Below are 27,093 nucleotides of genomic sequence, written 5' to 3'. Positions count from 1 at the left end.
CGAGGGTCGATAGACCTGTGAACGGGTCATCCGACCCAACCCGTTAAGCTAATGGATCATCCGAACCTGACCCATTAACAATTATTATTATTATTATTATTATTTGCATGGAGTTTATTTTTTGTTGTCAACACTTGACTAAAATTACTAAAACATCATCAACTAATGGGTGCTAACGGGTTGACTCAAAGTGACCCGTTATTTAACGGGTTCACCCATTAGCGATCCGATCCGTTAAGCATCCACCTAAATACTAATATTAGCAGGTCGGGTCGGGTTAACGGGCCAGGTTCAAAATGCCAGGTCTAGTCGAACGTACTTTGATATTGGGGGATCAAGAGCTTGAACACCTCAAAGATGAAGTTCAGAAAGTTTGGGCAGGTATGTTTTCAGTTTACATGTAAAGATATATATTAGTAAAACGCTTTCATTACCTAATGCAATATTTTTCATCACAAAATTGATTTACGTCCCGATTTCTTCGTCATGGAAAGTCTAAACTACAATTTTGTATTTTGAGCTATTCCAGATCCAATGCAATCCACCCAAAAAATGAATTCGTCAACGTAGAAATTGTTTGCAGATGGGTTGTCGTTGCAACCAGGGGACTCGAGACGCCATTTTTGCCCAATCCCCCAATCCCTCGTCTTCTTTCTTCTCTTCTCTAATTAATCAATGAGTCGCGACCATGGCGTAAGTTAACTTAAGCACATTTCATTATCCTTCCTTGGCTGCAACATACAGAACGGTTAGAGCCGAGAAAGCAACACTAATCAAACTACGAAAGCATTTTCATTCGTTTGTGGAGAGCACCTTGCTGTATAACGGCTTATTTCACATCCTTCAGGCTGTCCCGGGGCTTCTTCATCGCCCTCTTTACTTCCCTAGCTGTAATGTTGTCCATAACTAAAGGTGAATACTAGGAAATAAAACTAGGATGAACAAGAAGATATACATTACAAGAGTAAAATAAATGCTACTACACGTCCAATTGAAAGACAATCCTAGACATATTTTCTTCAGCATGTCATTCGACCAGATGATTATTCAGCTTGTGCGGAACATAAGCTGTCATCTGGCCGAAAGAGTCGAATGTCCCTAACCACTAGTAACCCCAGGATAATCATGGGGGCACTAGTGGTTACGAACTACCCCTTTTGTGGGGCATGCCTACGTTTGAGCTTCGCTTGTAAGGCCATAAGTCTTTGTCACCCAGAAGAAGAAAAGAAAACGGAAGAGTGGATAATCTAACTTTTTGTCGTCCAAGCTTACCTTTAAATTTCCTTTTCTTGTTAGCTCTCCTCCGCTTTCTCTCCGCCTGTGTAAGCTCTGTTTCTTCTTTGATGTCACCTTTGCCGGAAAACACTTCCTCAGGAGCCAGCATTGCCGCATCAGACACGGCCACAGGTGCAATCTGCCCAATGAAGAGATATCACACACTTCAGTTATGACTGTCGACTTTATACTAGAAAAAGTAGTATTTTTCAAAGGATTCATGAGAACCCTTTTTTATAAAGGAACTGTAGAGTTCACATTACCTCTTCCATTGCTAGAGCAGGGACATTGGCTTGTACCGACATATCCTCGATAACCTATCAGATAGCGTACATCGAGTCCAAGAAAAAACAATTCACAAACTACAAAAGTATACACTGCATGCATGTAAATAAATAAATAAATTTGACGACTGGGAAGCATACAGGTTTTGGACTGAAGTGGAAATGAGAGAGAGCATCCAACTTCAAGCAAAGTTTCTTGAACAGCTTGCTTGCCTGATCAAAGATAGTGACCGCAAGGCTAGTAAATTAGCACCTTTAGGAACATAGAAGATAGAAGATAAAAGATAAAAGCATGCACCTCGTCCTTCTGTTTGTCTGTTAACGACAACGGAGCAGAAGCCAAATTCGTCTTTTGAACATACTCTTCCTGCAGAAAATTGAACAACAAAAGATTGTTATGTTTCTCAATTAGATGTTAAGATGGACGGAAATCCAGCTTAAGGAGATCAAAACTTGGAAGCGGAAGCATGTTGGGCAGCTTGTCAAGTGATGCATTTTGCATCAGGAGCACCATACCTCATAGACGTCAGCTAGACCCTTCTTGCTCTTATTCTCGTCCTGCACATTGAACAAAAAGGATCAGACAAATTGAACAAGTTGCTTCGTTTAAGAAACAATGGATCGAAATTAGAACGCAAATATAGCAAAAAACAATGCTTACCAACTCTTTAAGTTCTCTTGGTGCTTTAGAGGGTAAAGTAGGAGCCTTTTGAACATCATCAAACCGCCCCTATAAAAGACATTAACTGCAGTTTTAGAACTGGTTCTGTTCCACACACACACACACACAGAGTAGAAGAAACAAGCAACAATATAAATCAAATGGTGACAGAAGAAATAAAAATTGCCCATCGAAAAAGTATGAGAATTAAATTTCTTTTCTGACTTATAGGGATCAATATAAATTGTCGAAAACTTTCAAGTGGAGGTGAGCGATCAAAATGCGGTTCATAAAAAATAGCTGACTTTGAACAGAACATTTTAGATAAGAAAAAGATGGCAAGAAAACAAAGCCCCGGAACGTATTCACTCAAGATGTTGTTTACCTCCTCGATCCTTTTCTTGATCATATCCTCAATTGATGTTGTAACCTCCTCTGTGATTACTGGGGCAGGTCTAACATTGTGTTCAAAATCCAGATCAACTTCTAGCGCGCTATTCTTTGGCCTTGTCGCTGCAGTTACCTGTTTCCCAAAGCCACAATTCGTATATGTAATTCATTTAAAGATACATGGTATCATGACAATGACATAACTAATACGACTATTGTCCGGCAAGAAAAAAAGAACTTTAGAAACAGAAAAATTACCTCTCCCTGCATGATCCAGCTTTTTGGCTCCAGATTTGCTTTTTCCATCTCTTCTATTTGGGATTGAAGCTTCTTAAGCTTCTTTTCATGGGTCGACAGGGCTGTTTGCTTCTATTTTAAAAAAATATGAAAATAAATGAGATGAAACTCCTTTTGAAAATATGGAGAATCTACAACTGCAAGAACATGCTCTCAAATTCCGTTACACTACTTGGTTTGAAAGTACCTTGTCATCTTCTTGTTCATTTTCATCTCCTTCTTCTTGATCATCTTCCTCCTCGTCTTGTTCATCTTCTTCTCCATCGTTTGTCCCCAAATCTTCTGATTCATCAACCAACTTTGATCTCCGTTTAGAAGGCTTTTCCTTTTTTCCTCCATAGAAGTCTTCATATCTGTCGCACGCAAGCAACGGTTAAGCTTAAGCATATACTAATAGAGACATACATGCTCACAATACATATTCACAGATGAATCACATATAATGGATGCACAGACAACGAAATAAACTGCATACAGTATACCAGAGAAACAAATGCGGATGAACCATAAATTTGCAATCAATTACTTACTGATCCATATGCATATAATCAACAATCGTACAATAAACATAGAAACGAAAAGCAAGCAATTTGGACAAATGATAAATGTAGCACCTTGCAAACTTGTCTTCGTCATCCTCATCGTCGCCAATGGCCAAATCTCCAAGCTAAATTGACAAAACAAGATCGAGTTAGAAACCGAAAAAGACATAGCTTTCAGCGAAATTCATAGAGCCAAAACCCAACAAACATAAAATTCAAGCACGTCCTCACCCCCTCATCTTCTTCATCCTCGTCGTCTTCATCGTCGTCATCCCCTCTCTTCTTTTTCTTCTTATCAGTCTTATTTAGCCCATATTCCATTGCTTCACTTTCCTCCAAAGACTTCTTCAAATCCTTTATCTTGAAAAACCCATCCTCTATCGCATTATTACCTTCCCCTTCGCTTTCACTTTCCTCTCTCTCCTCTTCATCCTCTCTATCTACCTCCTCACTCTCACTCCCTTCATCTTCTTCCTCCTCCTCCTCCGCCTCCTCGTCGTCACCATCGTCGTCAAATCCATCCAATTCCTCGTCAAAGCCCCCGATTTCCGCCTTCAAACCCTGGCTCCGAGCTTCCAGAACCTTCTCCTCCCCTTGCACGACCACCTTCAGCATCTTAATCTCGTCCGGGTTCTTCTCAAACCGCTTCAAATCGCGGCGGAGGGTCGAGATGAGCGGCTGCGATTGGAGGTCGATTTGCTGCCATATCTGCTCGGCGTCGAATCCGTCGACCAAGAGCTGATCAAACGGCGATTTGGGCGTGAAAGGCCTGATGGAGGAGAAGAGGCCCTGCAGGGCGGCTCGAGCCGTTTGAGAAAGCGCGGGGCTCGGCGCCAGTAGCTGCGTCGGTTCTGTGGCTTTCAGGGAGTTCAGGGCGTCGCTATTGATCGCCATGGATGGAGCACTTGTGTTCTGTTTCTGACAGCCGGTTCGGGGTTTAGGGTTTTAGACGGGAGGGAGCAGCTATTGTCTACGTGTCGAGATCTCATTCGCTATTAATTTGAAAATATTTGGCCACTGTAAACATAAAATCAAAAACGAAATATTTTGCCTTTGTTTTCTAGGAAAACTAATTAAAAAAGCCTGAAAATTTTGAGTCAAAATAAAAGGTAAAGTGAATAGTATCAAAATCATCATTTTAGTGCAAAAATATGATTTTTCGTTAAAGTAAACAGTACCGATAGTTTTTTGTTAAAGTTCCCTTGTTTTTTTGATAGAATATTTTGCCTTTGTGATCCATTTCCTTTTTATGAAATCCTAAAAAATTACAAAATAAAAAATACATATATAAATCTTTAATTTAGTTGTATTTCTCTTTTTAATGTCGAAAATAGATTTTAAAGTTGTACTTTTGAGAAGTAATATGCACAATCAATCATTTACAAACAAGTGACGAGTTTTTTTTATCAACGTAGTGAATCTGGGCAAGAAGATAATTTTGTCAGATATTAAGTGAGAATTATCACTCCGGCATGTCATCAATTGTACTAAATAATATTGAATTAGCATCTTAAATAGCAAAAAATCAATCACATATTAATTTGATTGAACAACCAAAGATATGTCAAGAACCAACCACAAGAAAGGTTTATGGCTTCGTACATTTAAACAATTGATGAAAGAGACATGAGAATGGTAGGTGAGAAAATAAGAATTGTCGCAGATATGGAAGCCTCGCTATAAAATATTCAAGAAATCAAGATTAAAAAAATTGTAAATTACTCTACATCTCTAACGCTCATAAAACAAGAAAACTCAAACTTAGCTGGCCGTCTTCACCTAAATTGTTTGAGTTTTTGTTCTTTTAGAAAATAAAAAATTTAGATGAGATTGTCTTTGAGCAAAACATTCGAGTGTAGAGTAAGTTTCTCTCATGTGCAAAAGTTTTTCAGTGTCCCCGACACACGGCCTGCTACACCAAATGTAATAGTACAATTTGTTGAAAATTTGAAAAGAAAATATTTCAACTAATTGTATCATGACACTTGTATTGTACCTTGTTTATCAGCACACCAAAAAATTTTTCTCACCTAACGATAATATGTGTAAATTAAATTAATGTTTTATGATAATTTTATAATCAAATAGTTCGAATCTCGTTCTCTACTGTATAAATGAAAAATAAATTTACTGTAAAATATTTTTTATAAAAAAAAAAAAAAAAAACTATAGAAAATTGGCATGGAGAGCAAAAGAGGCTGCAAGTGCCTTCCAAGTTAAACCAGTCACACACCTCCACACCTGAAACGGAAAAAAACTAAAAAAAACTAACTTCGTCTTCTTCTTCAATTCTCTCTCTCCCGCCACTTATTCAATCCTCTGCAACCAAATCTCTGATGCCAAACTCACTCCACAATCTGGGCTTCCATCAACTGCGCTAACGTCCATCGGAGCTCCACCTCCCAATCCAATCACAACCGTCGTTTCCTGTCAGGTCCACTCTCTCTCTCTCTCTCTCTCTCTCTCTCTCTCTGAATTTCATAAATTTCGAACTCAAATTTATGATTCATTCAATCCCGCTCGATCCCAAATCGGACGGTGTTGGTGACGGTGGCAATTTCGATGGCGATGTTTCGCCCCGATCGCCTCCGTCGCGCTACTCCTCGTTCGGGGAGTCCGAGTACGAGCGCTATTGTAGCGCCAACTCGATGATGGGCACGCAGAGCATGTGTAGCACAATCACGGTTTTCAATGATTTCCCGGAGCCCGAATTCGAGTCGTTGAAAAGTTTGGGACTTGGGGAGGAGAGTGGTGGTTTGGATAATATTAGTTTGGGAGGGAGGATTGAGAGGAATCGAGAGGATCGGAGAGTTTTGAGTAGTGGTAGGATTGAGTTTGGGAAGGAGGGTGGTAGTATTGGAGGACGGGGGACTGCGAATTACGGGTCTAGTGGGTTGGAATTGTATGGCAATGAGGATGGTGGTGGAGCTCATGATGTGGATGAATTGATGTCTTGGAAGCTTGAGAGTGGATTGTCGGGTTTAAGGGGGGGTTTGGATGTGAAGTATGGTTCGGATAATAGTGACGAGGACAGTGAAAAAGGTATGGAAGGTTGGAGGGGAGTTGTGGGAAATGATACTGTTGGAGTTGGTGTGGCTGCCCAAGAGACCAATGATTCGAAAGAGGTTGGAATTGGGAACCAGTTTGTACCCAAAGTTGAAGAATTTGATGGAGGAGAGATGGGTAGGAAGGAAGGGGGGACCTCTAATGAGTATTCAGAGGACGAGGGGTCCATGTACAACTATGGTTTGGATGATGAGTGCAAGAGTGGTTTTAGTCAGCAGAGAAATGTCCACCATTATCAGCAAGAAAAACCCCAGAATGAAAATCCGTTTCTTATTAACACATCTGTAGCCTTTGGTTCCGATGATTGGGATGATTTCATGGAAGAGACTGGAGGAAATAACTTAGATTCTTTCACAAACATATTTGAGGACCGGAGAGGACAGAAAGTTGAAACCAAAAGGAAAGTTTCGAATTCCACTTCCATCACTTCAGTTGAGCATCAGAATGCATGTCAAACTGAGCAAGGAAATGACTTGACAGATGTGCAGCCTGGATGCAAACAAGTTCAAGCTGATAGTAAATTGGTAGAAAATGTTAACAGTTCCACTAAGCTAGCTAGTTCTCCAAGTTTTCTTGAAACTGATAGAGTAGAAGATGTGAAGGACACTCCTGTGGCCAGTTATCAAGTTCAAGCTGTTGCTGATTTGGTTGAGTTTACCAAAAGTTCTTTTACTACCCCGACTGGTTTTCAAAATGTTCAAGAACCAGAGCTAGAAGATTCAAGAGATATTCCTTCGACAAATAATCAAGTTCCAGGTTCTGACAAATCAGCAAAACATAATAAAGATTCCTTGGTTGGCAATGTCTTTGAACTTCAGCCGGATCCACAAGCAAAAGAAAATCCTGACAAAAAGGGTTTGAGCATTTTGGATAATGGTGTTTCTGATGTGCATACATATATGAATACTGGGGAGGTCCTTGGGACTGATCACGGCCAAGATTTAGAAAAGAAAAAGTTGGGGACTTTAAAAGTTAAATTGGACCCCCTTTCAGATTTCTCAACTAATCAAATTAGCATCTATTCAACCAGAACTTCTGGAAATATGACGACAGAGTTCCTTGAGGACCATAAGCCAAGTACACTGCCATCAATTTTTGAAAATAATACTACGAAAAGTCCTGTTTTAGAAGATATCCTTGAAGAATATCCTATGCCAGTTAAGGTTAGTCATGCTCAATACACTTTTTCTTTTGGGTGGCACTAAATTATTGTAATTCAACTTAACTATTTTTTGCATTTGATTGGTCTAAGCCACGTGCAATTTCATGTCTCTGTGAATATTGAATGCATATTGTGCTTGTTGTGATACTCCAAGAAGTATCTCTGTTTTTATATTCTGTCCAGTTCTTGGTATTCAGGAAACATATAGCAGTGTTTGTCTTCGAAGAATTTCAAGTCTTTACTCGGATGGTAGCTTATGTTATACTCTTATTCAATCGTGAGTGGAGCTTACCGGTGCTTGTTATCAGCAATGTGTGTATATTAGTTGTTGTACCACCTTTTGCAAGTGAATAGCTGGTTAATGACATTTGTAGTTATATGCTATGACGGCCTGATTTTATCCGTATAAGAATATTTTTGTGTCTCTCTTTTAAGTTGTTTGTATCTCATTTTCTGTATTGCTAATGCTGCAGATGGATAATTTTGAGCTTAATGAATTCTATGATGAGGTTGTTAATGAAATGGAGGAAATTCTGCTCGACTCTGCTGAGTCCCCAGGGGCAAGGTTCACTCATGGCAACAGGTTCTTACAATCACAGCAATCTCTGCTAGTAAGAGATGGTGGGTCGACTGCTTCTACTTCTGGTACAGATGATGCTCATTTGTTCAATCAGCATTCGTTGAGAATTGATGGGGTCGAAGTGGTGGGTGCAAGGCAGAAGAAGGGAGATATCTCATTTAGTGAAAGACTGGTGGGAGTTAAAGAATACACTGTGTATAAAATAAGAGTATTGAGTGGCGAGGATCAATGGGAGGTGGAACGTCGATATCGCGATTTCTTTACACTCTATCGTCGATTAAAAACATTTTTTTCTGACCACGGCTGGGATCTACCTTCTCCCTGGTCTGCTGTAGAAAAGGAATCCAGAAAGATTTTTGGAAATGCGTCTCCTGATGTTATTGCAGAGAGAAGTGTTCTCATCCAAGAATGTCTACAGTCCGTTCTCCATTACAGGTTCTTTTCCAGTCCGCCGAGTGCATTAGTATGGTTTCTCTCTCCCCAAGATTCAGTTCCTAGCTCCCTGGAATCATATACACCTGAGTCTCTAACTAGAAGAGCAGACACAGAAGATATATCCACTTTGGGAAAAACCATATCACTTATTGTTGAAATTCGACAATCCAAATCTTTGAAGCAGATGCTAGAAGCACAGCATTATACTTGTGCTGGATGCCACAAGCATTTTGATGATGGAAGGACTTTGATGCAGGATTTTGCACAGACACTAGGATGGGGCAAGCCTCGACTTTGTGAATATACTGGTCAATTATTTTGCTCTTCGTGCCATACAAATGAAATTGCAATCATACCAGCAAGAGTGTTGCATAACTGGGATTTTACTCAATATCCTGTTTCGCAATATGCTAAATCTTATCTGGATTCTATACATGACCAGGTACTATGAAGACTAGCACACCTTTGTGATTAAATTATGTATATGTTATGTCAGTGAATTGCAACTACACGAGTAAGCAATATACTGACATATTTTTAACATTTTACATCCAACTTAATCTTTATATGATCATTTGTTTTGCAGCCCATGCTCTGCGTCAGTGCAGTTAATCCCTTCCTTTTCTCGAAGGTTCCAGCATTGCTTCATGTTATGGGTGTGAGGAAGAAAATGGGAACCATCCTTCCTTATGTTCGTTGCCCATTCCGTAGGTCAATCAACAATGGATTCAGGTCTCGAAGATATCTTCTAGAAAGCAATGATTTTTTTGCACTGAGAGACCTCATTGATCTTTCCAAAGGAGCCTTTGCAGGTTGGATTCTAGTAACAAGCTTTATCTCGTATCATGCATGTATGTTTCCTTCTTATAACGGAAATAAGACAGATTTATGAATTTACCTGTGAGAGCCCGACCTGATATGTATGTGTGCACATATATATTTTTTGACGTACTATCTTTGTGGCAGTGCTGCCCGTGATTGTGGAGACTGCCTTGAGGAAAATTCTGGACCATATAACGGAGCAGTGTCTCATATGCTGTGACGTGGGAGTCCCCTGTGGAGCACGACAAGCATGCAGTGACCCTTCATCTCTCATTTTCCCCTTTCAGGTGGGCATCAGCAGTAATATTATACAATATATGGTTCCTGTTCATGTGGATAACAAGACCTTTCATGTTTGTCTGTATTTCGGTTCTTATGTGTTACCTCATTTTGCAAACCAACTGAATATTTTGTTCCCTTACCAGGAACCCTTGAATTCCATATATTGCGTGATGAATTAGTAACTGTAGTTGTTATAATCTGACTAAAAGTTATTGGCAGGAGGATGAAATTGAAAGGTGTCCGTCTTGCGAATCAGTATTCCACAAGCCTTGCTTAAGAAAGGTCATGGACTGCACTTGCGGGGCACGCCTCAGGGAAGACGAACCAGCACAGCCTCTTAAGAGGGCAACCTCCGGGGTCAGTGCTGAGATCAGTGGACTTCTGGACTTGTTTGGGGGAGGGTCAGGTTCCGGATTACTCTCAGGTCTATTTTCGAAGGTGAAGCCAGAGAAGCTAAGGGAACATAAAGACAGCGACAACGTTGTTTTAATGGGTTCGTTACCAAGCACTTCTTTATAATCACCTGCATCTGCATTGTGTTTTATATATTCATTTTGGCTTGTTTTGAAATATGGAAATTTCATTGTTTGCACCTGGTATTGAATAATCAAAGGACAACGGGCCAACATTGTGTAGCTAAATCCTTAAGGTTGGACAAGAATATATTCTTGTTTGCTGGTCCTTGTATTGTAAATCACACATTTCAATTTAATTTTAGGTAAATCTAGCACGTTTGAGTTTGCAGCTCGATTGTTGTAATGTTAGCGGTAAAACCCGCCCTTTAAATATTGTCATTTGGGTGAGATTCTTCGGTTTCACTGACCATGATAGGCCATAACTTTATACAACTGGTTCTGTTCTAAAAATTCCCGCCTAGGTGCTAGGCAGCTGATCACCGTCCCGATTAATGCCTAGACGTTTGAAAATTACGAAAGGATGCTTAGACTTGTTAAGGTACCCGCCTAACCCGCCCAGACCTGCCTAGGTTGCGACTCACTTGGACAGAAAATAGATAACTTTTATTATTTTATTTTTTTTCAATAAATTATAAGAGACTTGTTGAATACTTAAATAAACGTACATTATATGTTTGTTCCCCATGTTTTCATTATGTTCCAATATTTTATAATATATATGTCATTATATTTTGTAGTTTATGATGAAATTATATATATTGTAAGTATAAACAGACACTTATTTACACGAAATATAATAGATTTACTTAAATCCGCCTAGGCGCTAGACCCCATACTACCGCCCGACTAGCGCCAACAACACATCAGAATTCTCATGGAACAAGAATATAAATAAAAGATTTATTAGTGGGGAATTAACAAAAGCAGATTAATTGAATGGTATAAGGAATAAGATATATAGAGTATAATTTCTTTCTGATATGCCTAAGTATATGCAGTTGCAAGTTGCAACCTACCAGTATATGCTTCTAATTAGGGTAATGCTTTGAGCATCCAAAAATTAATCACCAAACAAACATTTTCCTTCAATCTGTTTAAGGCATTGAATCCATAATTCTAAAATTTCATCTCTGGACTTCTGTTTGCTCTCCTTCTACAAAGAATTTGGGCAGTATATTTTCTTTCGGGATACTGTACGGTGTCTGGCTTCAGCTTGCCGCCTGAACTACCTCGCGCATTGATACGATTCAGACCACCACGTCGAAAACAGATGGTGTTTGAGCTTCATTATCAGAGCAAAAATGCTGTAGCATGGGATGTGCAGTAGACCGACGGACAAGTACCACACCGGAGCATATGGTGATGACAAGTCTAGAAATGGATACGGCCACCTGTTTTTGAGAGGCGAAAATCGTCACTACAAGTAGAAGCTTATGGTGCAGCGAAATGATACGAAAATAGTCTGCAATATGGGAAGCCAAAGAGATGATGAATTTACCAGAACTTGACACAAGCATGGAAGAGCCACTGGAAAACTACGTAAAAGACTGTCCACAGGAAGAAATACCCGATTCGGAACCAGGGAAAGGGCTGAAAATCGAGAAATTTATCGATATTAATCGTCAATGTATTCATGATAAGAACTCGAAACCCTTACCCTGCAGTGAATTGGAAATTTGAGCTGAGAAGGGCAACTTACCAAGCTGTTCAAAGCGGTATCGCCGAGCAAGAAAACTGCATTGATCGTGTGCATATTTACAATGAACTGTCAAAGAAAGGATTAAACATGTTCGTTTAGTATCATAATCACTGATTACGTAAACTAATCACGAGATTATGAGATGATAGAAAATCTAAGACAGACAGAGAAGAGCAGGGCAGAGTATTATATGGCTTATTGCACTTACAAAATTCAAGTTGTAATCTTTGATTGCAAGAAATGGAACAAGTATGAACCAGAAGACGGAATCTGTGAGAAGAACAGCACCGGCGTTCATCTGTTTACATGTAAAAACATGGCGATTAAGCGCATTAAACAAGATTATGCTGCACATTCTTGAAGACCAAGTGATAATTACAAGTCCTAAAACATTTTAATAACCTGGAAAATTATTTGGAAGACATAACCCGAAAAGCCAGCAGGTTGGCGAGGTTGAGGTTGTTCGACATGGGGGGCTGAGGATTTCTCTGTGGTTGAAGTACTACAAGAAACTACGTGCGAAGGAGTCGCACGAGTAGAGCCTTGCTCTGTATCCACCTCAAAACTATCAACCCTATCGCCGGCAGTTTTCTTATGGTAGCGGTAGCATCCCCGAATGGAGAGCAACGATCCAAGCTACACATGAAAATCGACATCAGCAGAAATCGAAAGATACTTAAAAAAGGAGAACAAGAACATTCAAGCAGAAAAGGAACTTACCCCAAAATAAATTGTGATCAATGTAAAAGTCCATCTGTCGAAAACCAAAATAACATCATTAATCAGAAGCCAAATAATTAAAAGATTTGGAGAAGCACTTTTCGGAAAAGCCGGACTCGTATAATCACAGATAGACTAAAATACTATTGTGTTCATCAAATGGCTTAAGAGATGACAACTTACTGTGTGTAGAAGAGAAAAATGCTGCCTCCATCCACGAAAGCGGTGACGACGAGCAGAATCAAGAGCACAAAGAAAGCGAAAACCCGAAAAGCCAGAAGCCAAGCCGGATGAATTCCCTTGAGGCAAGGTCTCCAGGTCTCATCCTCAAACAATGATCCTGCAGGCGTTTGTTGCTGTGTTTCTCTGCCGCTACCGCGGTTTGAAATGCCCGTTCTTGCTTCGTATTTGCACACCACAAACACTGAAAGAGTCATCGCAATCGAAATCCACACGGTGCAGAGCAAGACCCGCCAGTTGAGCCAGTAACTTGGAGTTGTTGTGTCTGCAGTCATGTTTGGCTGCCAAGAGGAACCTTTTGGAACTCCTGGTGTTAAACTCATGATGTTATAACCTTTTTACTTAATTATCTGATCGTTTTTTCACTTAAACAATGATTTGGATTGCCTGGAAATTTGTCTTCAAATCGTCAAAGAGTAAGAAAACAAGTTGAAACTTGGTAAATAAACAAAATTTAGTTTTACAAAATAAAGAATTGTTGTAAATTATTTTACAGGGGAAACTTGCTGGGAAAGAAAAAAAGAAAAAAGAAAAAAAGAGGGAAACTTGCAGGGAAAGAAGAGAGAGAGAGAGAGAGAGAGAGAGAGAGAGAGAGAGAGAGAGAGAGAGAGATAAGAACAGCTGAGGAAATTAGAAATTCAATAAAATAATTTAAATTTTAAGAAATCTACAAAAACCCCAAAAGGCAGAAGATGTTTTCGAAATCAAAGAGCATCAAAAATCACAAAATAATTCAAAAAATAAAATAAAATAAAAGAATAAAGTGGAGGAATAAATAAGGTGATGAAAAAGTTAAAGTCGAAATGCGCAAAGAAACAACCAAATGACAAACAAATTTACGAAAATCCAGATCCAGAGAGGAAGAAGAGAGAAGCAAGATAATACAGTACTACTGCAAAGAAACCACATTTGCAGAAGAACTTGGTTGTTGATGGGATCAAATGCAAACTCAAAAGCCAGAAAACAAAACCCTACTCATATATGAACACATTAAGGATTGAGATTAAGCAGAGATTCTAAACTTTAGGTAGATTTTTGCAGAGAAAGGCAACACAAAACAGACATTTTTTCGATAATTTTACTATAATTATACGTAAATGGGATAAAAAGAAGCAGCAGCAGCAAAATTCTAAGCAAAGGAAGGTTGATACTTACAAGGGAAAGCAAACAAAACTTGGAGGTGTTTGAAAGGTATTAGAGATGCTTTGCTTCTTTGCTGTGGAGGGAGAGACGTCTAGAGAGAAAGTGGAGGGGTGGGGAGGGAGAGAGAAAAGGATGGAATGCTTCGAGCAGAAGGCACGAGGCTTTCACTTTCCTAATATAATAATGGGGCTTTTCAATCTAAGTCCAAAAACATAGGTAGTTTTTTAACTAAGTCCAGTTATCAAATTACATATTTTTATACCAATTTTGCCATTTTAGATAAAAATATTTAAATTCTTTAATTTTTGTATCATTTATTCAGTTTTTAATTTTGAATATTTAAATACTAACTAAAATATTATCTAGTAACCACCTAATGATGTTTACCTACAAAACCGATATAATTTAGTATCTACCTATTGTATAGGAAGAAAAATACTTTATACCAACAGAACATATGTAATCTATTGCAAAACAAAAATAAACTACCTATTGTATAGGAAGAAAAATGCTTTATACCTACAAAATAGATATAATCTACCAACAAAATAAAAATAAACTACCTATTGTATAGGAAGAAAAATGCTAAACCTTCATGGCAGAACATTAGAATAGAAATATGATATAATATACCTCCATTAAAGGAACAAATACTAAACAAAAAAAGGAACAAATACTAAGTTTCAGTTTACCCTTATGATACGCACAAAAATATAATAGAGCAAATATAAATGCATGATACTGTATTATTGCTTGCAATTGATACTGTATTGCCAAACGAATATGTAAAAAAATTGTGAAAGCTATGTAAAAACTGAAATTGTCATGAAAGAATTTGGAGGGAGGAACACAAAATATCACCCATGAAAGATGAGAGAAGAAAGAGGATGATTGATTCCATGATCTAACAAAGGGAATTGTTTAGAAGAAGGAAAAAAAAGGAGGGATAAAACAGACTGGGGGTTGAGATTTTATTGCTATAACTAATCCTACAATTAAGGGATTAGTTAAACCACAAATAATCATATAATTAAGAAATTTTGAATATTTACTACAATTTATAAGTCTAAGGGATAAATATGGTACAAATTATAAATAAGCTTACGTGGATCTATATCAAATTATCCCTATAAGGGGGAATTAATATATATATTCAGAAAAATCTTGCAAAAAAGACCAAAGTCCTCTGGAGTCTTAATTCTCTCTCTACATTTCCATGCAGATATTAAATTACCGATAAAATGTCAGCTTTCATCAACTTTCTTGGATAATTATATTTTTATTAATATTATGTCTTTTTTAAGTTACCAATATTTAAAAAGAGACCAACCAACCAGGGAACAATTGTCTGAATTTTTTATTGGAATTTGGAATTAATGCTTGAAGATATTCTTTTTGAGTACCAAGACTGGTTTTTAGATCAAGGAATAAAGCAAACTGTATTTGGGTGGATTTGAGTCAGTTAACCCATTCAAAAGCAACTTATAAAAAAACATTAAAAAAGTAACCGTTTCTAATTTCTATAGGTGCATTTTTGCTCATAACTCTTGATAGATTTTTCAGTATGTCGATAATATTGGTCTAATTAATTATATAATGACACTTAATGTACATGATCGTGTTACAAGCAAATTACCACCTTCAAATGGTGGAATGTACACCACCCTCATCACTTGATGGTGATGAGCAAAAATGTTCTCTTCTTATAATGTATCTCTAAATTAGAAATATTATGAGGTAATAGAAATGTTTTCAGAAAAAACACTTTTAAGTACATTTTAAAAACCACTTAGATTTAAAATAAGCATTATTATAAAGAAAAAAAAAACTTTTAACAAAAGCACATACAAGAAGAAGTGTTTTTTACATAACAATTTCAAACCAGCTCTAATATATCTGGATTAGTAAATGTATGTTAAAAGGAATTGGGTTAATTGAGTTGCCATGATTTGTGATTTCAACTTAGTTTTGACCAATGATTTGGGACCCATGAAGTCATGATTATTTCAATCAAATTAGATATCATGGGAGTAGTAGGACCCATTAATTTCGGAACTTGCATGGCTTCTTGAATCCTTAATGGTGGGGTCTCTAATGTGTAAAGAGTAATGATTGTGTTAGCTTTCAGATGAAGCATGAGATTCATAGCCTCACAGATTGTGTGACCTTCCTGACTTGTCTGTTAGACCAGAAAATGCCACCTATTTTAATCACAATATCTCGTCTTATTGGTTAGCATGAGATTCTCTCACTTTTAAATTTTCTTTTTTCAGTTTTCTTTTATTTAAACGTTCACCATTAAGTAATATCAACCTATTTTGTAAATTTTTTTTAGAAAAAGAAAGAAAAATAGCAAAGTAAGAGAGGAGAGGAGGGAATGGAATTTAGAGGGGAGAGAATTATACTCTCACGAAAAAATCTTCGATCAAGTTGCCTAACTAATCATGTGAATAGTCCGACTAACATTACAAATGAATGAAAATTTCGACATTTCAATCTCATCCGAAAGAATGAGAATTTCAAAATTTCAATCTCATCCGAGTTCATGCTAGTCCCACCCCTTTATTCTGCCCTATTCCAACCAATATCATAAAACGACAAAAAACTACGCCACTGCGTATTTAGTTTCATCTGATCTCACGCTAGTATTGCCGGTTAAACTATCATATGCGGCAGACCTACTTAAGAATGTGGTGTCTACTAGTTGACGGATTGTTATGTTTTATAAAAGTGGAACAAAAATTTCACCGCCCTGAATGGCTTTATAGCTTTCATCACAAGCTATAGAACCAAAAAAAGGAAAGAAAAAGACACCGAAGAAACAAAATACAAAAGAAAAATAAAAATAAAAATAAAATTTGCAGAGCAGTTCTTTCTAGTTTTTATATATATATATATATATATATTGGCTTTTGATTAACGCGTACGTAATATGAAGGTGAACAGGTGCGTGCATTGAAAAGAAGGTGTAGAAAATAGTCGTTTAGTTAAGGCGGTGACAAGCGTGGTCGCCAAGCAAGCAGAAATCTTAGGCAGACACCACTAATTGCTTGTACAATGGGGCAACCATAAATCAGGGGATTTCACTCATATATTGTCATAAAATTACAATGGGCAATAAATTCAGATAAGGGAGTTTTAACGAAAAGTCAACGGTACTGTTCATACTAAAGAAAAATCACATTTTTACACTAAAAAGTCAATCTTGGTACTATTTACTTTACCTTTTATTTTGTCTTTATAAAACTCAAAGTTTTCAAACCCTTTTCATTAGTTTTCCTAAAGATAAATTACAAAATCTAGCATCTAGACCACATGTATCAAAGTGTCAAAAACACAAAACACCACATTTACGGCACGCTCCTAATTTTAAGGCTCACACACCTATCATCGCCCTCTCTCTCATTGTCATTGCTCTGATTTTCGGACAGAAGAACGTTTCCCACACTGAGTAGGATTCTCTCCCTTTCTATTCTCATCCTTTTTCATTCTCATCCCCTTTCTTCTTCTTCTCTCACACTCTCCTTTTTATCTTATTGTCTCTATATAAAAATTATATAAGATGTTGACGTGATTTAATTATAACCATTCAAGTAGAAGAGGAGAAAATGAGAGAGAGATTAGAAGGGAAGATAATCTTCCTCCCTCTCCCACAAGGGTTAGAGAATAGGATGAGGAGTGAGAACATGTTGGTTTATAACAACTAAGTATGGTACTTAACATTATAATTAAAGTACTAATTAAGGACTTACAGACTATAAAAAATGATTAGATGCCGCACCTCAAGACCCATTGTCGTCACCGCAGGCTAATTGGTTTATTATTCGAAATGAAAACACTGAATAGTTCAAATTTGTTTTGTTTTTGGTGGATCGTTATGTATAAAAAATTGTTAATTATGCTAATGAAGTTTTAGAATATGATTTAGGTGGCAAACAAATCATTCATTCTACACATGTCACAGCTAGTTTAGTTCAAACAGAAGATTCCTCTTACTCTTCGGTTAGTTCATGCTAAAAGGATAGGTTAGCAAAAATGAGGTTAATTGGTGGACACTAAGCTTTCTTTAAAGTAATTTTCTTTCCCGATATTCTAAAGGATGCTTTAGATTTTGACCATTACAATTAATGATTCTTAGATAAAAATCTATCTACATATCAACGTCCAATAAAAACCCAAATTTAAAATCTGCAGCTACATCGAAACACTATTGACTTACTAATACAATTTATTTACACCCATGCCACTTTCCCAAATCCCTAAATTTATTCCAAATTAAAAGTTGTAGAAAAAGTGAAATAAAATATATAAACTGTTGTATTGCATTAATTGTATCCATATCATACCAAAAATTTACCTTTTTTTTGTGATATATATATTTTGTATTAATTGGGAAGTAAATTAATTTGCTCCAATTATTAAAAAAAATTACACTAAATCCATATTATATATTTTGAATCAAATAACACTTCTCTAACTTGTAGGTAAATTATTTTTCATGTATTGTTATATATATTAGGCACGTTTTATTCTTGTATAAATATAGGTATGACATAATATTTTTCAATATAATACATCAAATTACATTTCTTCTTGTTATGGGTAAATTATTCTCCATGTATTAGTGAACAAAAGATATTATATTACACACGAGGAATAATTTTTTCCTAGGTAAATTATTGGAAATTAATTTGCAGGTAGGTAAATTAATTTGTTCCAATTATATAAACAATATATATACTACACCTTGATTTTATATATATATATATATATATATATATATTTTTTTTTTTTTTTTTTTTTTTTTTTTTGGGAAAACCTAGATTATATATTTTGAATCAAATAACATTTTTGTATACATGATAGGTAAATTATTTTTCATGTATTATTACATATATTAGCCTATTAGGGACGTTTTTTGGTAAACATATATAAATTAATATGTATATGATTGTTTGTAGGTAAAAAGATACAATCAAAAGCATGATCCAATTCCTAAGTTTATGCAATATTTTGTTGTTGGTATACAATATTTTGCATCATTGGAAATGAACATTTCAAATAGTAGGTAGGTAAATTAATATGGTCTAATTATATAAAGACACACACACACATATATATATATATATATATTTATACACATTTTGAATCAAATAACATTTTTGTACATGGTAGGTAAATTACTTTTTATTTTATTTTATGTATTATTACATATATTAGGTTTTTTTTTTGTTTGTAAAAATATATATATGAACACATAATGCCAGATACATAGAATTAAGCCAACAATTCTCATATTTGATATTATGCAATGAATTTTTTAACATTAATGTCTTATTTTTCTTTTTGCAAAATCATTAACTCTCTCCTTACAATCTACATAGAATTAATTGTGCACATCAAATATGCAATAGGGGTATTTTAGGCATCTAAAAAATGTAAAATGTGTAAATTAATATGTAATTAATGAATTCACTTAGATGGATCCTAGTCATTGGGGTTTTTTTTTTTTTTTTTTTTGAGTAAAAAAATTATTTTGGATTTTATATGGAAAAAATTAAATTTGAGGGATTAAAGTCATATTTTTAGTATTCTAAACTACTTTTAGTCTACGGAAAGAGAGATTCAAATACGGGGTTAAAAAAGCATGCATACATATGCTGCCTAAGCCAACTAATCTAATTCATAAATGTGGCTTTTTTAAGCATTTTTTTATGTTCTACACTACTCTTAATCTGCCGAAGTAAGAGATTCAAACTTGGGTGCAATGAGGTGAGCAAACAGCCAAACCAACTAGCATAACTCATTTATCAGCAAGTTTTCGAATTTCATAGCGTGATACAACCTCAAAACAAACTTCAAATATAACAGATAATAGTTCAGTAAATCTAACAAATCTTCTTTTCCAACCTAGTTTTTTGTCCTTAATGGGTGCAAGTGCAAGTGATTCAATACCAGACCCATGCTCAAAACATGGTGCATATTCCAACCAAAGAACAATGTGTGTGTGTGTGTGTGTGTGTGAGAGAGAGAGAGAGAGAGAGAGAGAGAGAGAGAAACAGACCGATTATGAAGCTTCTCATGGTGATGAGGGATCGCAAAAGTGCTTCGGTAGAAGCAGCCGATGAGTTAATCAGTTGAAACGAGTGACTAATATTACAGAGATTACAGAATGGTAATGGAAAGTGTGGTAGTATTTGTAGAAGGAAGGCTAGCAAAATGATTGGTTAGAGAAAATTTTCAGTGTGCCGAAAATAAGACCTGATACACCAAGTGTAATAATACAAATAGTTGATAACTTGAAAATTTTCTCGATTGGTTAGGTGTAGGATGCTGTTATAAATACAATCTGCATGACCATGAAAAAGGGGCGGAATTTGATGACAATAATTGTTGAGTGTCAGAATGTTAAAAGACATAAGATGGGACTTCCAGACGCTTGTCTATCCCTCTTTTATGGGAAATTTGGTGTTTCAAAAGCCTATTCACACTACACTTACTAAAACCTAACCTATGCGACGAGAAAAACTTGCATGTCCCTAGGTGTATACTCTCTTAATGTAGCACTCATTGCGTAACTTGAGTCTTACGAGAAAAAGAGGTATGCACCCTCGTGTAGGTAAGTTGTTCTCCTATATGCCCCCATCCACCTTGTCCAAATAACCATATTCGTTGCTTCATTTGATTTACTCAATTTGATGGTCGGAAATAAAGAAGAACGTGTAGGAGGAGAGATAGGGTGTGATTATTATTTCCCAATATTTTCATTTTCGACACGAATATTTTTTAAAAATGGAGCTAAAAATATGAATGGTAAAAACTTATCATTTGACTCCAAAGGAAACATGAGCTCCCCAGAAGCCAGTAAATACATGGTGACTTATTGTCTCTGTCATGAATATATTGAGGAATGTCCTATTTTTACCTCCCACACACCCTTATTGATTTTTAGCCGTTTATCTTCTTCAATACATTCAATCCGACAACCGAAAATTGAGAGTGTGTGAGAAGTAAAAATGGGTATGTGGATAGCACTACCCTACATTGCAAGGACATAACTCATAAGCGCGAGGCAACACAACATCACACCAGCATCAGCATCATAGGATACAAGTCAAACAAATTAACAGAACTTAAACACATACGTGATACCAGATGACCAACTAAACTCGACATTGCATAAACAACAAACCTGATTCTTCATCCTGCAATTCACCGAACATACTCGGCACTTTTGTGTTCACATCATGCACCATGCCACCGAAACATTAAGAACGATCGAGCGTACGATGCCAATGAAGAATGACTGTCATATAAGCCTACTAGATACCTAAGCTTGGATTTCAAACTACTTGTTTCCATCCAACCTCTTGGCTACTGAGAATCTTACACAAACATATTCCCTTACAAAACTGTTACAAAACCTATATACTTTCATCTTTACAAATTAATCGTTTTCCTAAATCTGCTATGTAGAACTTTACTCATTTATGTACCAATTCCTCAGGATCAGAAATTATTTTTACACTTAAATTACTGAATACAATACGGAATAAAATTCTGCTGTCCTCCATAGGGATGCCACGACTCCCTTCTCACAATTCAAAAGGTGTCAATGTCATCTTCCAATATCGAGAGGGCAAAGGGAGCAATTGCCACGTTAAACGATTGTGAACTTACCCTATTGATGTGTTTCATCTCAAACTCACCTTCCTGCATTGTATGAAAACAAAATGTATGTCAATTTCTTTAAAGTTGCATTTGGATTTGTGGATTTAAAACAAAGGATATGGATGTATGTATGTTTAATTTAAGTTTGTCTGCATCAAAAGTTCAAAACATAAAAAGAAAACATTGAAGCTTCAGCTAATAATTGAGAAGAAAAACTCTGTATTCAATGATTTGAAATAGCACTTTTTCCATGAGTAAATTCTCAGCCATTTCAAACATCAAATTCACATCCGTCGCACACACACCAAATAACAGTTCTAGAGTCTCTTAACACATTTTCAATACGAAATCAAATCCCAATACCTTTCTCTAAATCCACAAATCCAAACGCAACATAAGAGTATTTTAGTTCAACGAAGAAGAAAATCAAATGATTTGGAAACCACAGTAAAAAGAAAATTGATCAAATGAACTATCAAACTTTTCTCCAACAATGGAAGTACATGAACACAGGTTTTAACCCAAGACTTTTCCTCCAAGGTGCATTCACTGCTCATAGAGCTTATAGCGATATATAAATTTCCATAACCACTAACTTTAGACAAAGAAACCTTCACTATAACAGAAAAACCGAGGGCCAGCCTCACGACACAGCATTGCTGGGGGCGACTCAGAAAAACCAGGGGCCAGCCTCACGACACAGCATTGCTGGAGGCGACTCGTATGTGCAACATGCCAAGTGACTTTTGATGGGGTTCACACCTATAGGTTACTCAATTATGAATGGATGGATTTGTACTCCATCATACATATGCCCAAAAGATAGGCAAATCAGTGAACGCTGTAATTGGAATGTGATAATGTGATTGATAAAAAAACTAGGTACCATCTTGAAATTCTTTCTAATCGTATATATGCACTGTTGGAAGCATTTTGAAAAAGAAACAAAAAACTCACAAAGAAAATAACATTTTCGTTTTAATTTCTCAATGTTCCAGCTATAGAGATGCTTTATTTGAAATATTCATAAATGTAAAGCTTCACCGTAGATATGCCGTAATCTGCAACTGAAAAGGGTATCTCACCGCACAAACCACATTAAATAAAGTTCGAGCCTTTCTATTTCGGATTGTATCAAAGTACAAAACCAATTAAATGTATTTTATAAATATGATTGCATGCTTACCATTCTGCCACTGGGAGTGCTTAATGGGCAAGCTGATGAGTATTCAAAACTCGTTTGAGGAAGAATAACTGGCTGTTCACCAATAACACCAATCCCCCTACGATGAGCGAAAGTAATACACAATATATTTGGTAAAAGAAGAAGAAATATCCTACCATTAACTGCGAGCAGGAAACCAAAAATAAGATAATCCAGAAGAGATAAGAGATATCACAGAAAAGAAAACTAACTCACCAGACATTTTCGGATTTTCCATTGGCATCCGTGATAATCCAATGCCTTCTAAGAAGTTGAACAGGGCGATCTGAGTTATTGGTAATTCGTATTCTATATGCAAAGAAGTGTTGCCCCTTCGAAGGCTGACTTCTGCCCTCTATGAACACACTCCTAACTTGGACCCGAATACCCTGAAGAAACAAAGATTTCATTTCAAATTCATCCAATTAAATTAGCATGTGAACTTTTCCATCAAATTATTTTTCTTTTGCTCACATTCTACCAAAATTCACGTTATCCGCTCTAAAGGTATCTTATTTCCCAATTGAATTAATGCACGCAGTCACAATAACTACAGTTCTAAAAGTCAAAGAAACAAATTAAATCAAAACAGAAATGTAATTATGTGATGAAATACTGCATATTCTCATACCAAAGTTGTTGCATCACTTGAACATTTCAAGAAAGAGTAAGGGGCTATTTCCTTTAGCTCATCTCGATATTTCGCGGCGTCCTGGGCACATCAAATCAAGACTTTTAATGAATTTGGTGTTGTATTTTTCAGCTCAATGCTAATTAGCAATAAACACCCTCCAAATTAACTCAATTTATTTACCTCAAATCTCTCTTCAGCAATTGCCTCCTTTATCCTTCTTCGGAGCCACAAAACCGGCTCTTCCTCTTCTAACAACTTCAACGAGTCCCGAATCCTCGCCGCCTCCTCGTAATCCTACAATTTCAAGCTTAAAAACCATAATCCTCTGTTTGGATTCCGAGAAAACGAAGGAAAGTGGAGAAAGTTTAAAATTTACAATTTACTCACCTCAGATTTCGACGCGACCTCCATTTGCTGCTTCAACAAAGCCCAGCTCTGACTCCGAGACAGAAACGAACTCGGTTTCTGAGACGCACCGGAACTCGGACTCGAACTCCGACTTCCACTCCACCTATTCCCCCCGCTCCTCTCCGCGGCGCACGCCACGACCCCACCCGATTTCCCGAAATCCACACGCCCCGACCCGACTCTCAACTTCCGGACCTCCGAATTCGCAACGCCGAAGCTCCCCCGCCCCGGCAAACACGTCCTCGTCGTCCCCGGACAGCAATTACTGCAGACTTTGAGGCTTAATGAATGCATTATCTTCTTCTACCTCCGATTCTCCCTCACTTTCTTTCTCGCTTGGAAAATTTGAAAGATTTTCTCGGGAAAATTTGTATAGTGAGCGATTTGGATTGGAGGGTTCCGTATTGGAGCGAAAACTGAGGGGAATTGGAGCGGTGCTACATTCCCACTGCTTGCACGTGTTTTTAAGGATATGCTTAATCCTAATTAATTTTCATTAAAAAAATCGTAATTAATTTCTATATTAACTAATTCGTTTTATCCATAATTCTATTTTTGGACTTCAAACTACTAAACTAGCCCTACTAAAATATGCTGACGGCTGCACCTTGGACAGCTTATAGGGGTATTTTGGAGAATTTGACATTAGGGGATATTTTAGGTTTTGCCACTTGTGATATTTGAGGTGTAGCGTGTCTGGACCTCAGATTGAGGGGTTGGGGATTGTTTTGCTAATTATGGACGAGGCCCACTGAATGCATTCAATCCTCCATGATGTATGTATTCTGCTTGTTATATATTAATATCGTACTTTTTTTCCTAAATAAAATGTTACATGTGTGTTCAATTGGTGTATCTTCGTATTTGGGTTTCACACTACTTCTCTTGCACGTGCTCTATCAAGATAGCACGGATAAGTTATGATTAAAACATTTTATATCAATGATGCAATCTATTTAAGATAAACTTATATATTTCATTGTATAATTGGCACAAACTATTATGTTAGTGGCAATAATCATGTCGTGTAAGTCATTGTCTTGCAAGATGAGGGATTTATTTATGCCTCTAGAATACCAATACATTAATATGGAGATACTTTAAATAGTAACGTGGCAATACTTTAAATGTCTAATGCAATGCCACTTATTTCCATATAATAATGTATTTAGTTTAAGATATTGTCACAATGATTGACCTAATGCATATAATGTGGAGTCAAAAATAATCTCAAAAATTGTGGAGGTGAGACGTGAATTTTTTGACAAGAAGAACAAAATTACCCTCGAGACACACCAAGATTCTCATGCGTATGCAAAGAAAATAACGGCTCAATCAAGGAAGAGTCAAAAGTGATCAATATGGTATTTATTCAAATCTCTCTCATCACCCCTCATCAATCCCTTATTGATTTTATTCAAAATGTAACTCTCAAAACTTCCTATTTAATTTAGGAAGAATTGCCATGTTAATTGCAAGAAAAGTCTGCGGTACTGTTCACTTTAACGAAAAAACACATTTTTACACTAAAAAGTCAAATCTGGTACTATTCATTTTACCCTTTATTTTATCCTTATCGTTAAAACTCAAAGTTTTTAATCTATTTTCATTATTTTTCTCTAAGATTAATCATCAGACATTCAAATTGAAAATTACGTGGAGGTTGTATCCTTTGGGAATTTGGAAAGCCATCCAAATATTAACCATGAATAGAATTCTAATCAAATCATTATAACTTTTTATAATGCCAACCAAAAGTTAGCATAAAAATACTATAATGTCTTTTCTTAATTAAAATAAGGCTTATTAATTTAAATATCCTCTAGAACTGTCATTTAGTATCAGTTTACCCTCTGAAATTGGTTTTATCTCACTTTCCTTCTGAAATTGTAATTTTCAACTCTTTTGGTCTCACTTCACCCTATTTCGTTAAACAACTGTTATATTCAAGGGTATTTTAGACTTTCTACACATCTATTTACCTCTAACCTACCCACTAAACTAATCTAAATTCTATTTTTGACAACCCTATTTCAAACCCCATGAATTAGGATATTTTTTAAAATAAATTATTCAATCAATAGAAAATTTTCGAGCAACAATTGAAACTTTTGGTTCCAAAATGTTCACATTTATTTTGGACGATTTTTTGGATTAGGAAGTATTTTGGACATGATAGCTTAATGTTTTGTTTTGTTTTATTTATTTATTTATTTATTTTAAGATTAACATTTGTGCAACTGATGTTAATGAAGCTCGGAATGGGGAGAAGAGATTCGTACCGAAAAGAGGCTGAGTCGTGGTTGGAGTTGGCCGGAAAACACTTGCAAAAATCGTGGTCCTCGCCAAAAAATTGGGAACTAGCTTCCCGAGTTGTTTATGCGTCCAACATGTGATTATCACTTAAAAAACTACTCTAATCTAACACTAAAATACGATCTAAAGGGTTCTAGGGACTTACTTGCACCGGAGATGGTGAAAACTCCTCGGGGGTTCATCGGGAAAGGATGAACAGTGGCCTCTGCCATTGTCGGAGTCCCCAAGGCCTTGGCTTGGGTTCGAGACGACGAGATTCAGAGGGTGGTGGTGGTCTGGTAGAATGAATGCAAGCTTAATATTTTTATAAAAACATGCAATTTGAAAAGGGGTTCACTCATAAATATTCTGTTACCGAAGAGCCGTTCGAACTAGGGATGATAGGATCACTTCCAACCAACGCACCTAAACACAATTAGGCACCATTTGTTAAAACTCTACTAAAACAATAGAATTTGGGAAAACATATGGCGAATTGGGTCGTCAAAAAGTTGGTCGGAACAATTGCCGATGCCGAATTCGAATTTGTCAAGTTGGGTCATCGAAAAGTTGGCTGGAATAGTCGTTGATGCCGCCGTGGATGGCGGCGGAGCACAGTACCTTCGATGGAGGTGCATATGTTTCACACGTCGAGCACAACATCCCCCACGCGCCATGAATACAGGGGTACTCGCCACCTCCCCGATTTATGCAGTTTTTTTTTTTCGAATTTTCTTCCAACTTCCAGAGCTCATTCCGAGCTCGATACAACTCCAAATCAAGTGATTCAAACATCAAAATGAAGTTAGAAATGTGAGGACGAGATTCATACCCTTTCGAGACCCAATGAAGATCAGAGTTGGCAGA

General features: G+C 36.6%; 4 protein-coding genes across 7 annotated transcripts; 1 reads left to right on the top strand and 3 right to left on the bottom strand.

The window, feature by feature from the left end:
• Positions 1–413: 413 nt before the first annotated feature.
• Positions 414–4,382, bottom strand: LOC137712700 (M phase phosphoprotein 10). The gene is made up of 13 exons (XM_068451834.2): positions 3,681–4,382; positions 3,522–3,574; positions 3,095–3,260; positions 2,869–2,979; positions 2,606–2,743; positions 2,221–2,289; positions 2,076–2,117; positions 1,858–1,926; positions 1,701–1,772; positions 1,539–1,592; positions 1,273–1,414; positions 814–888; positions 414–731 (listed from the first exon to the last, which is right to left on the bottom strand). The coding sequence occupies exons 1-12, from the start codon at positions 4,341–4,343 to the stop codon at positions 830–832; spliced, it is 1,638 nt and encodes a 545-aa protein (XP_068307935.2). The 5' UTR covers positions 4,344–4,382; the 3' UTR covers positions 414–731; positions 814–829.
• Positions 4,383–5,661: 1,279 nt separating this feature from the next.
• LOC137713278 (uncharacterized) lies at positions 5,662–10,540 on the top strand. Of its 2 annotated transcripts, XM_088684251.1 has the most exons (6): positions 5,662–7,678; positions 8,151–9,134; positions 9,279–9,504; positions 9,659–9,801; positions 10,016–10,051; positions 10,125–10,540. In XM_088684251.1, the coding sequence occupies exons 1-6, from the start codon at positions 5,951–5,953 to the stop codon at positions 10,236–10,238; spliced, it is 3,231 nt and encodes a 1,076-aa protein (XP_088540377.1). In that variant the 5' UTR covers positions 5,662–5,950; the 3' UTR covers positions 10,239–10,540. The 2 variants fall into 2 exon arrangements, with proteins under 2 accessions (XP_088540377.1, XP_068308669.2); XM_068452568.2 differs by having other exon boundaries at positions 10,016–10,540.
• Positions 10,541–11,111: 571 nt separating this feature from the next.
• On the bottom strand, positions 11,112–20,201 carry LOC137713750 (uncharacterized). Of its 2 annotated transcripts, none has more exons than XM_068453097.2 (8): positions 20,079–20,201; positions 12,815–13,178; positions 12,632–12,665; positions 12,314–12,547; positions 12,120–12,209; positions 11,912–11,977; positions 11,711–11,802; positions 11,112–11,603 (listed from the first exon to the last, which is right to left on the bottom strand). In XM_068453097.2, exons 1-8 carry the CDS (start codon positions 20,095–20,097, stop codon positions 11,438–11,440), a joined length of 1,065 nt encoding a protein of 354 aa, XP_068309198.2. In that variant the 5' UTR covers positions 20,098–20,201; the 3' UTR covers positions 11,112–11,437. The 2 variants fall into 2 exon arrangements, with proteins under 2 accessions (XP_068309198.2, XP_068309199.2); XM_068453098.2 differs by lacking the exon at positions 20,079–20,201 and adding an exon at positions 14,027–14,171.
• An 896-nt stretch (positions 20,202–21,097) lies between these two features.
• On the bottom strand, positions 21,098–25,945 carry LOC137713670 (uncharacterized). Of its 2 annotated transcripts, none has more exons than XM_068453000.2 (6): positions 23,911–25,945; positions 23,704–23,817; positions 23,521–23,601; positions 23,106–23,278; positions 22,872–22,968; positions 21,098–21,727 (listed from the first exon to the last, which is right to left on the bottom strand). In XM_068453000.2, exons 1-6 carry the CDS (start codon positions 24,223–24,225, stop codon positions 21,617–21,619), a joined length of 891 nt encoding a protein of 296 aa, XP_068309101.2. In that variant the 5' UTR covers positions 24,226–25,945; the 3' UTR covers positions 21,098–21,616. The 2 variants fall into 2 exon arrangements, with proteins under 2 accessions (XP_068309101.2, XP_068309103.2); XM_068453002.2 differs by having other exon boundaries at positions 22,872–22,943; positions 23,911–25,686.
• Positions 25,946–27,093: the final 1,148 nt, after the last annotated feature.

Source organism: Pyrus communis, chromosome 14 (assembly GCF_041283825.1).
Source record: "Pyrus communis isolate YQ-2024b chromosome 14, ASM4128382v1, whole genome shotgun sequence".
NCBI lineage: Eukaryota > Viridiplantae > Streptophyta > Magnoliopsida > Rosales > Rosaceae > Pyrus > Pyrus communis.
Note: the sequence above shows the minus strand (reverse complement) of the source record. Positions and strands in the feature narration are given on the sequence as shown.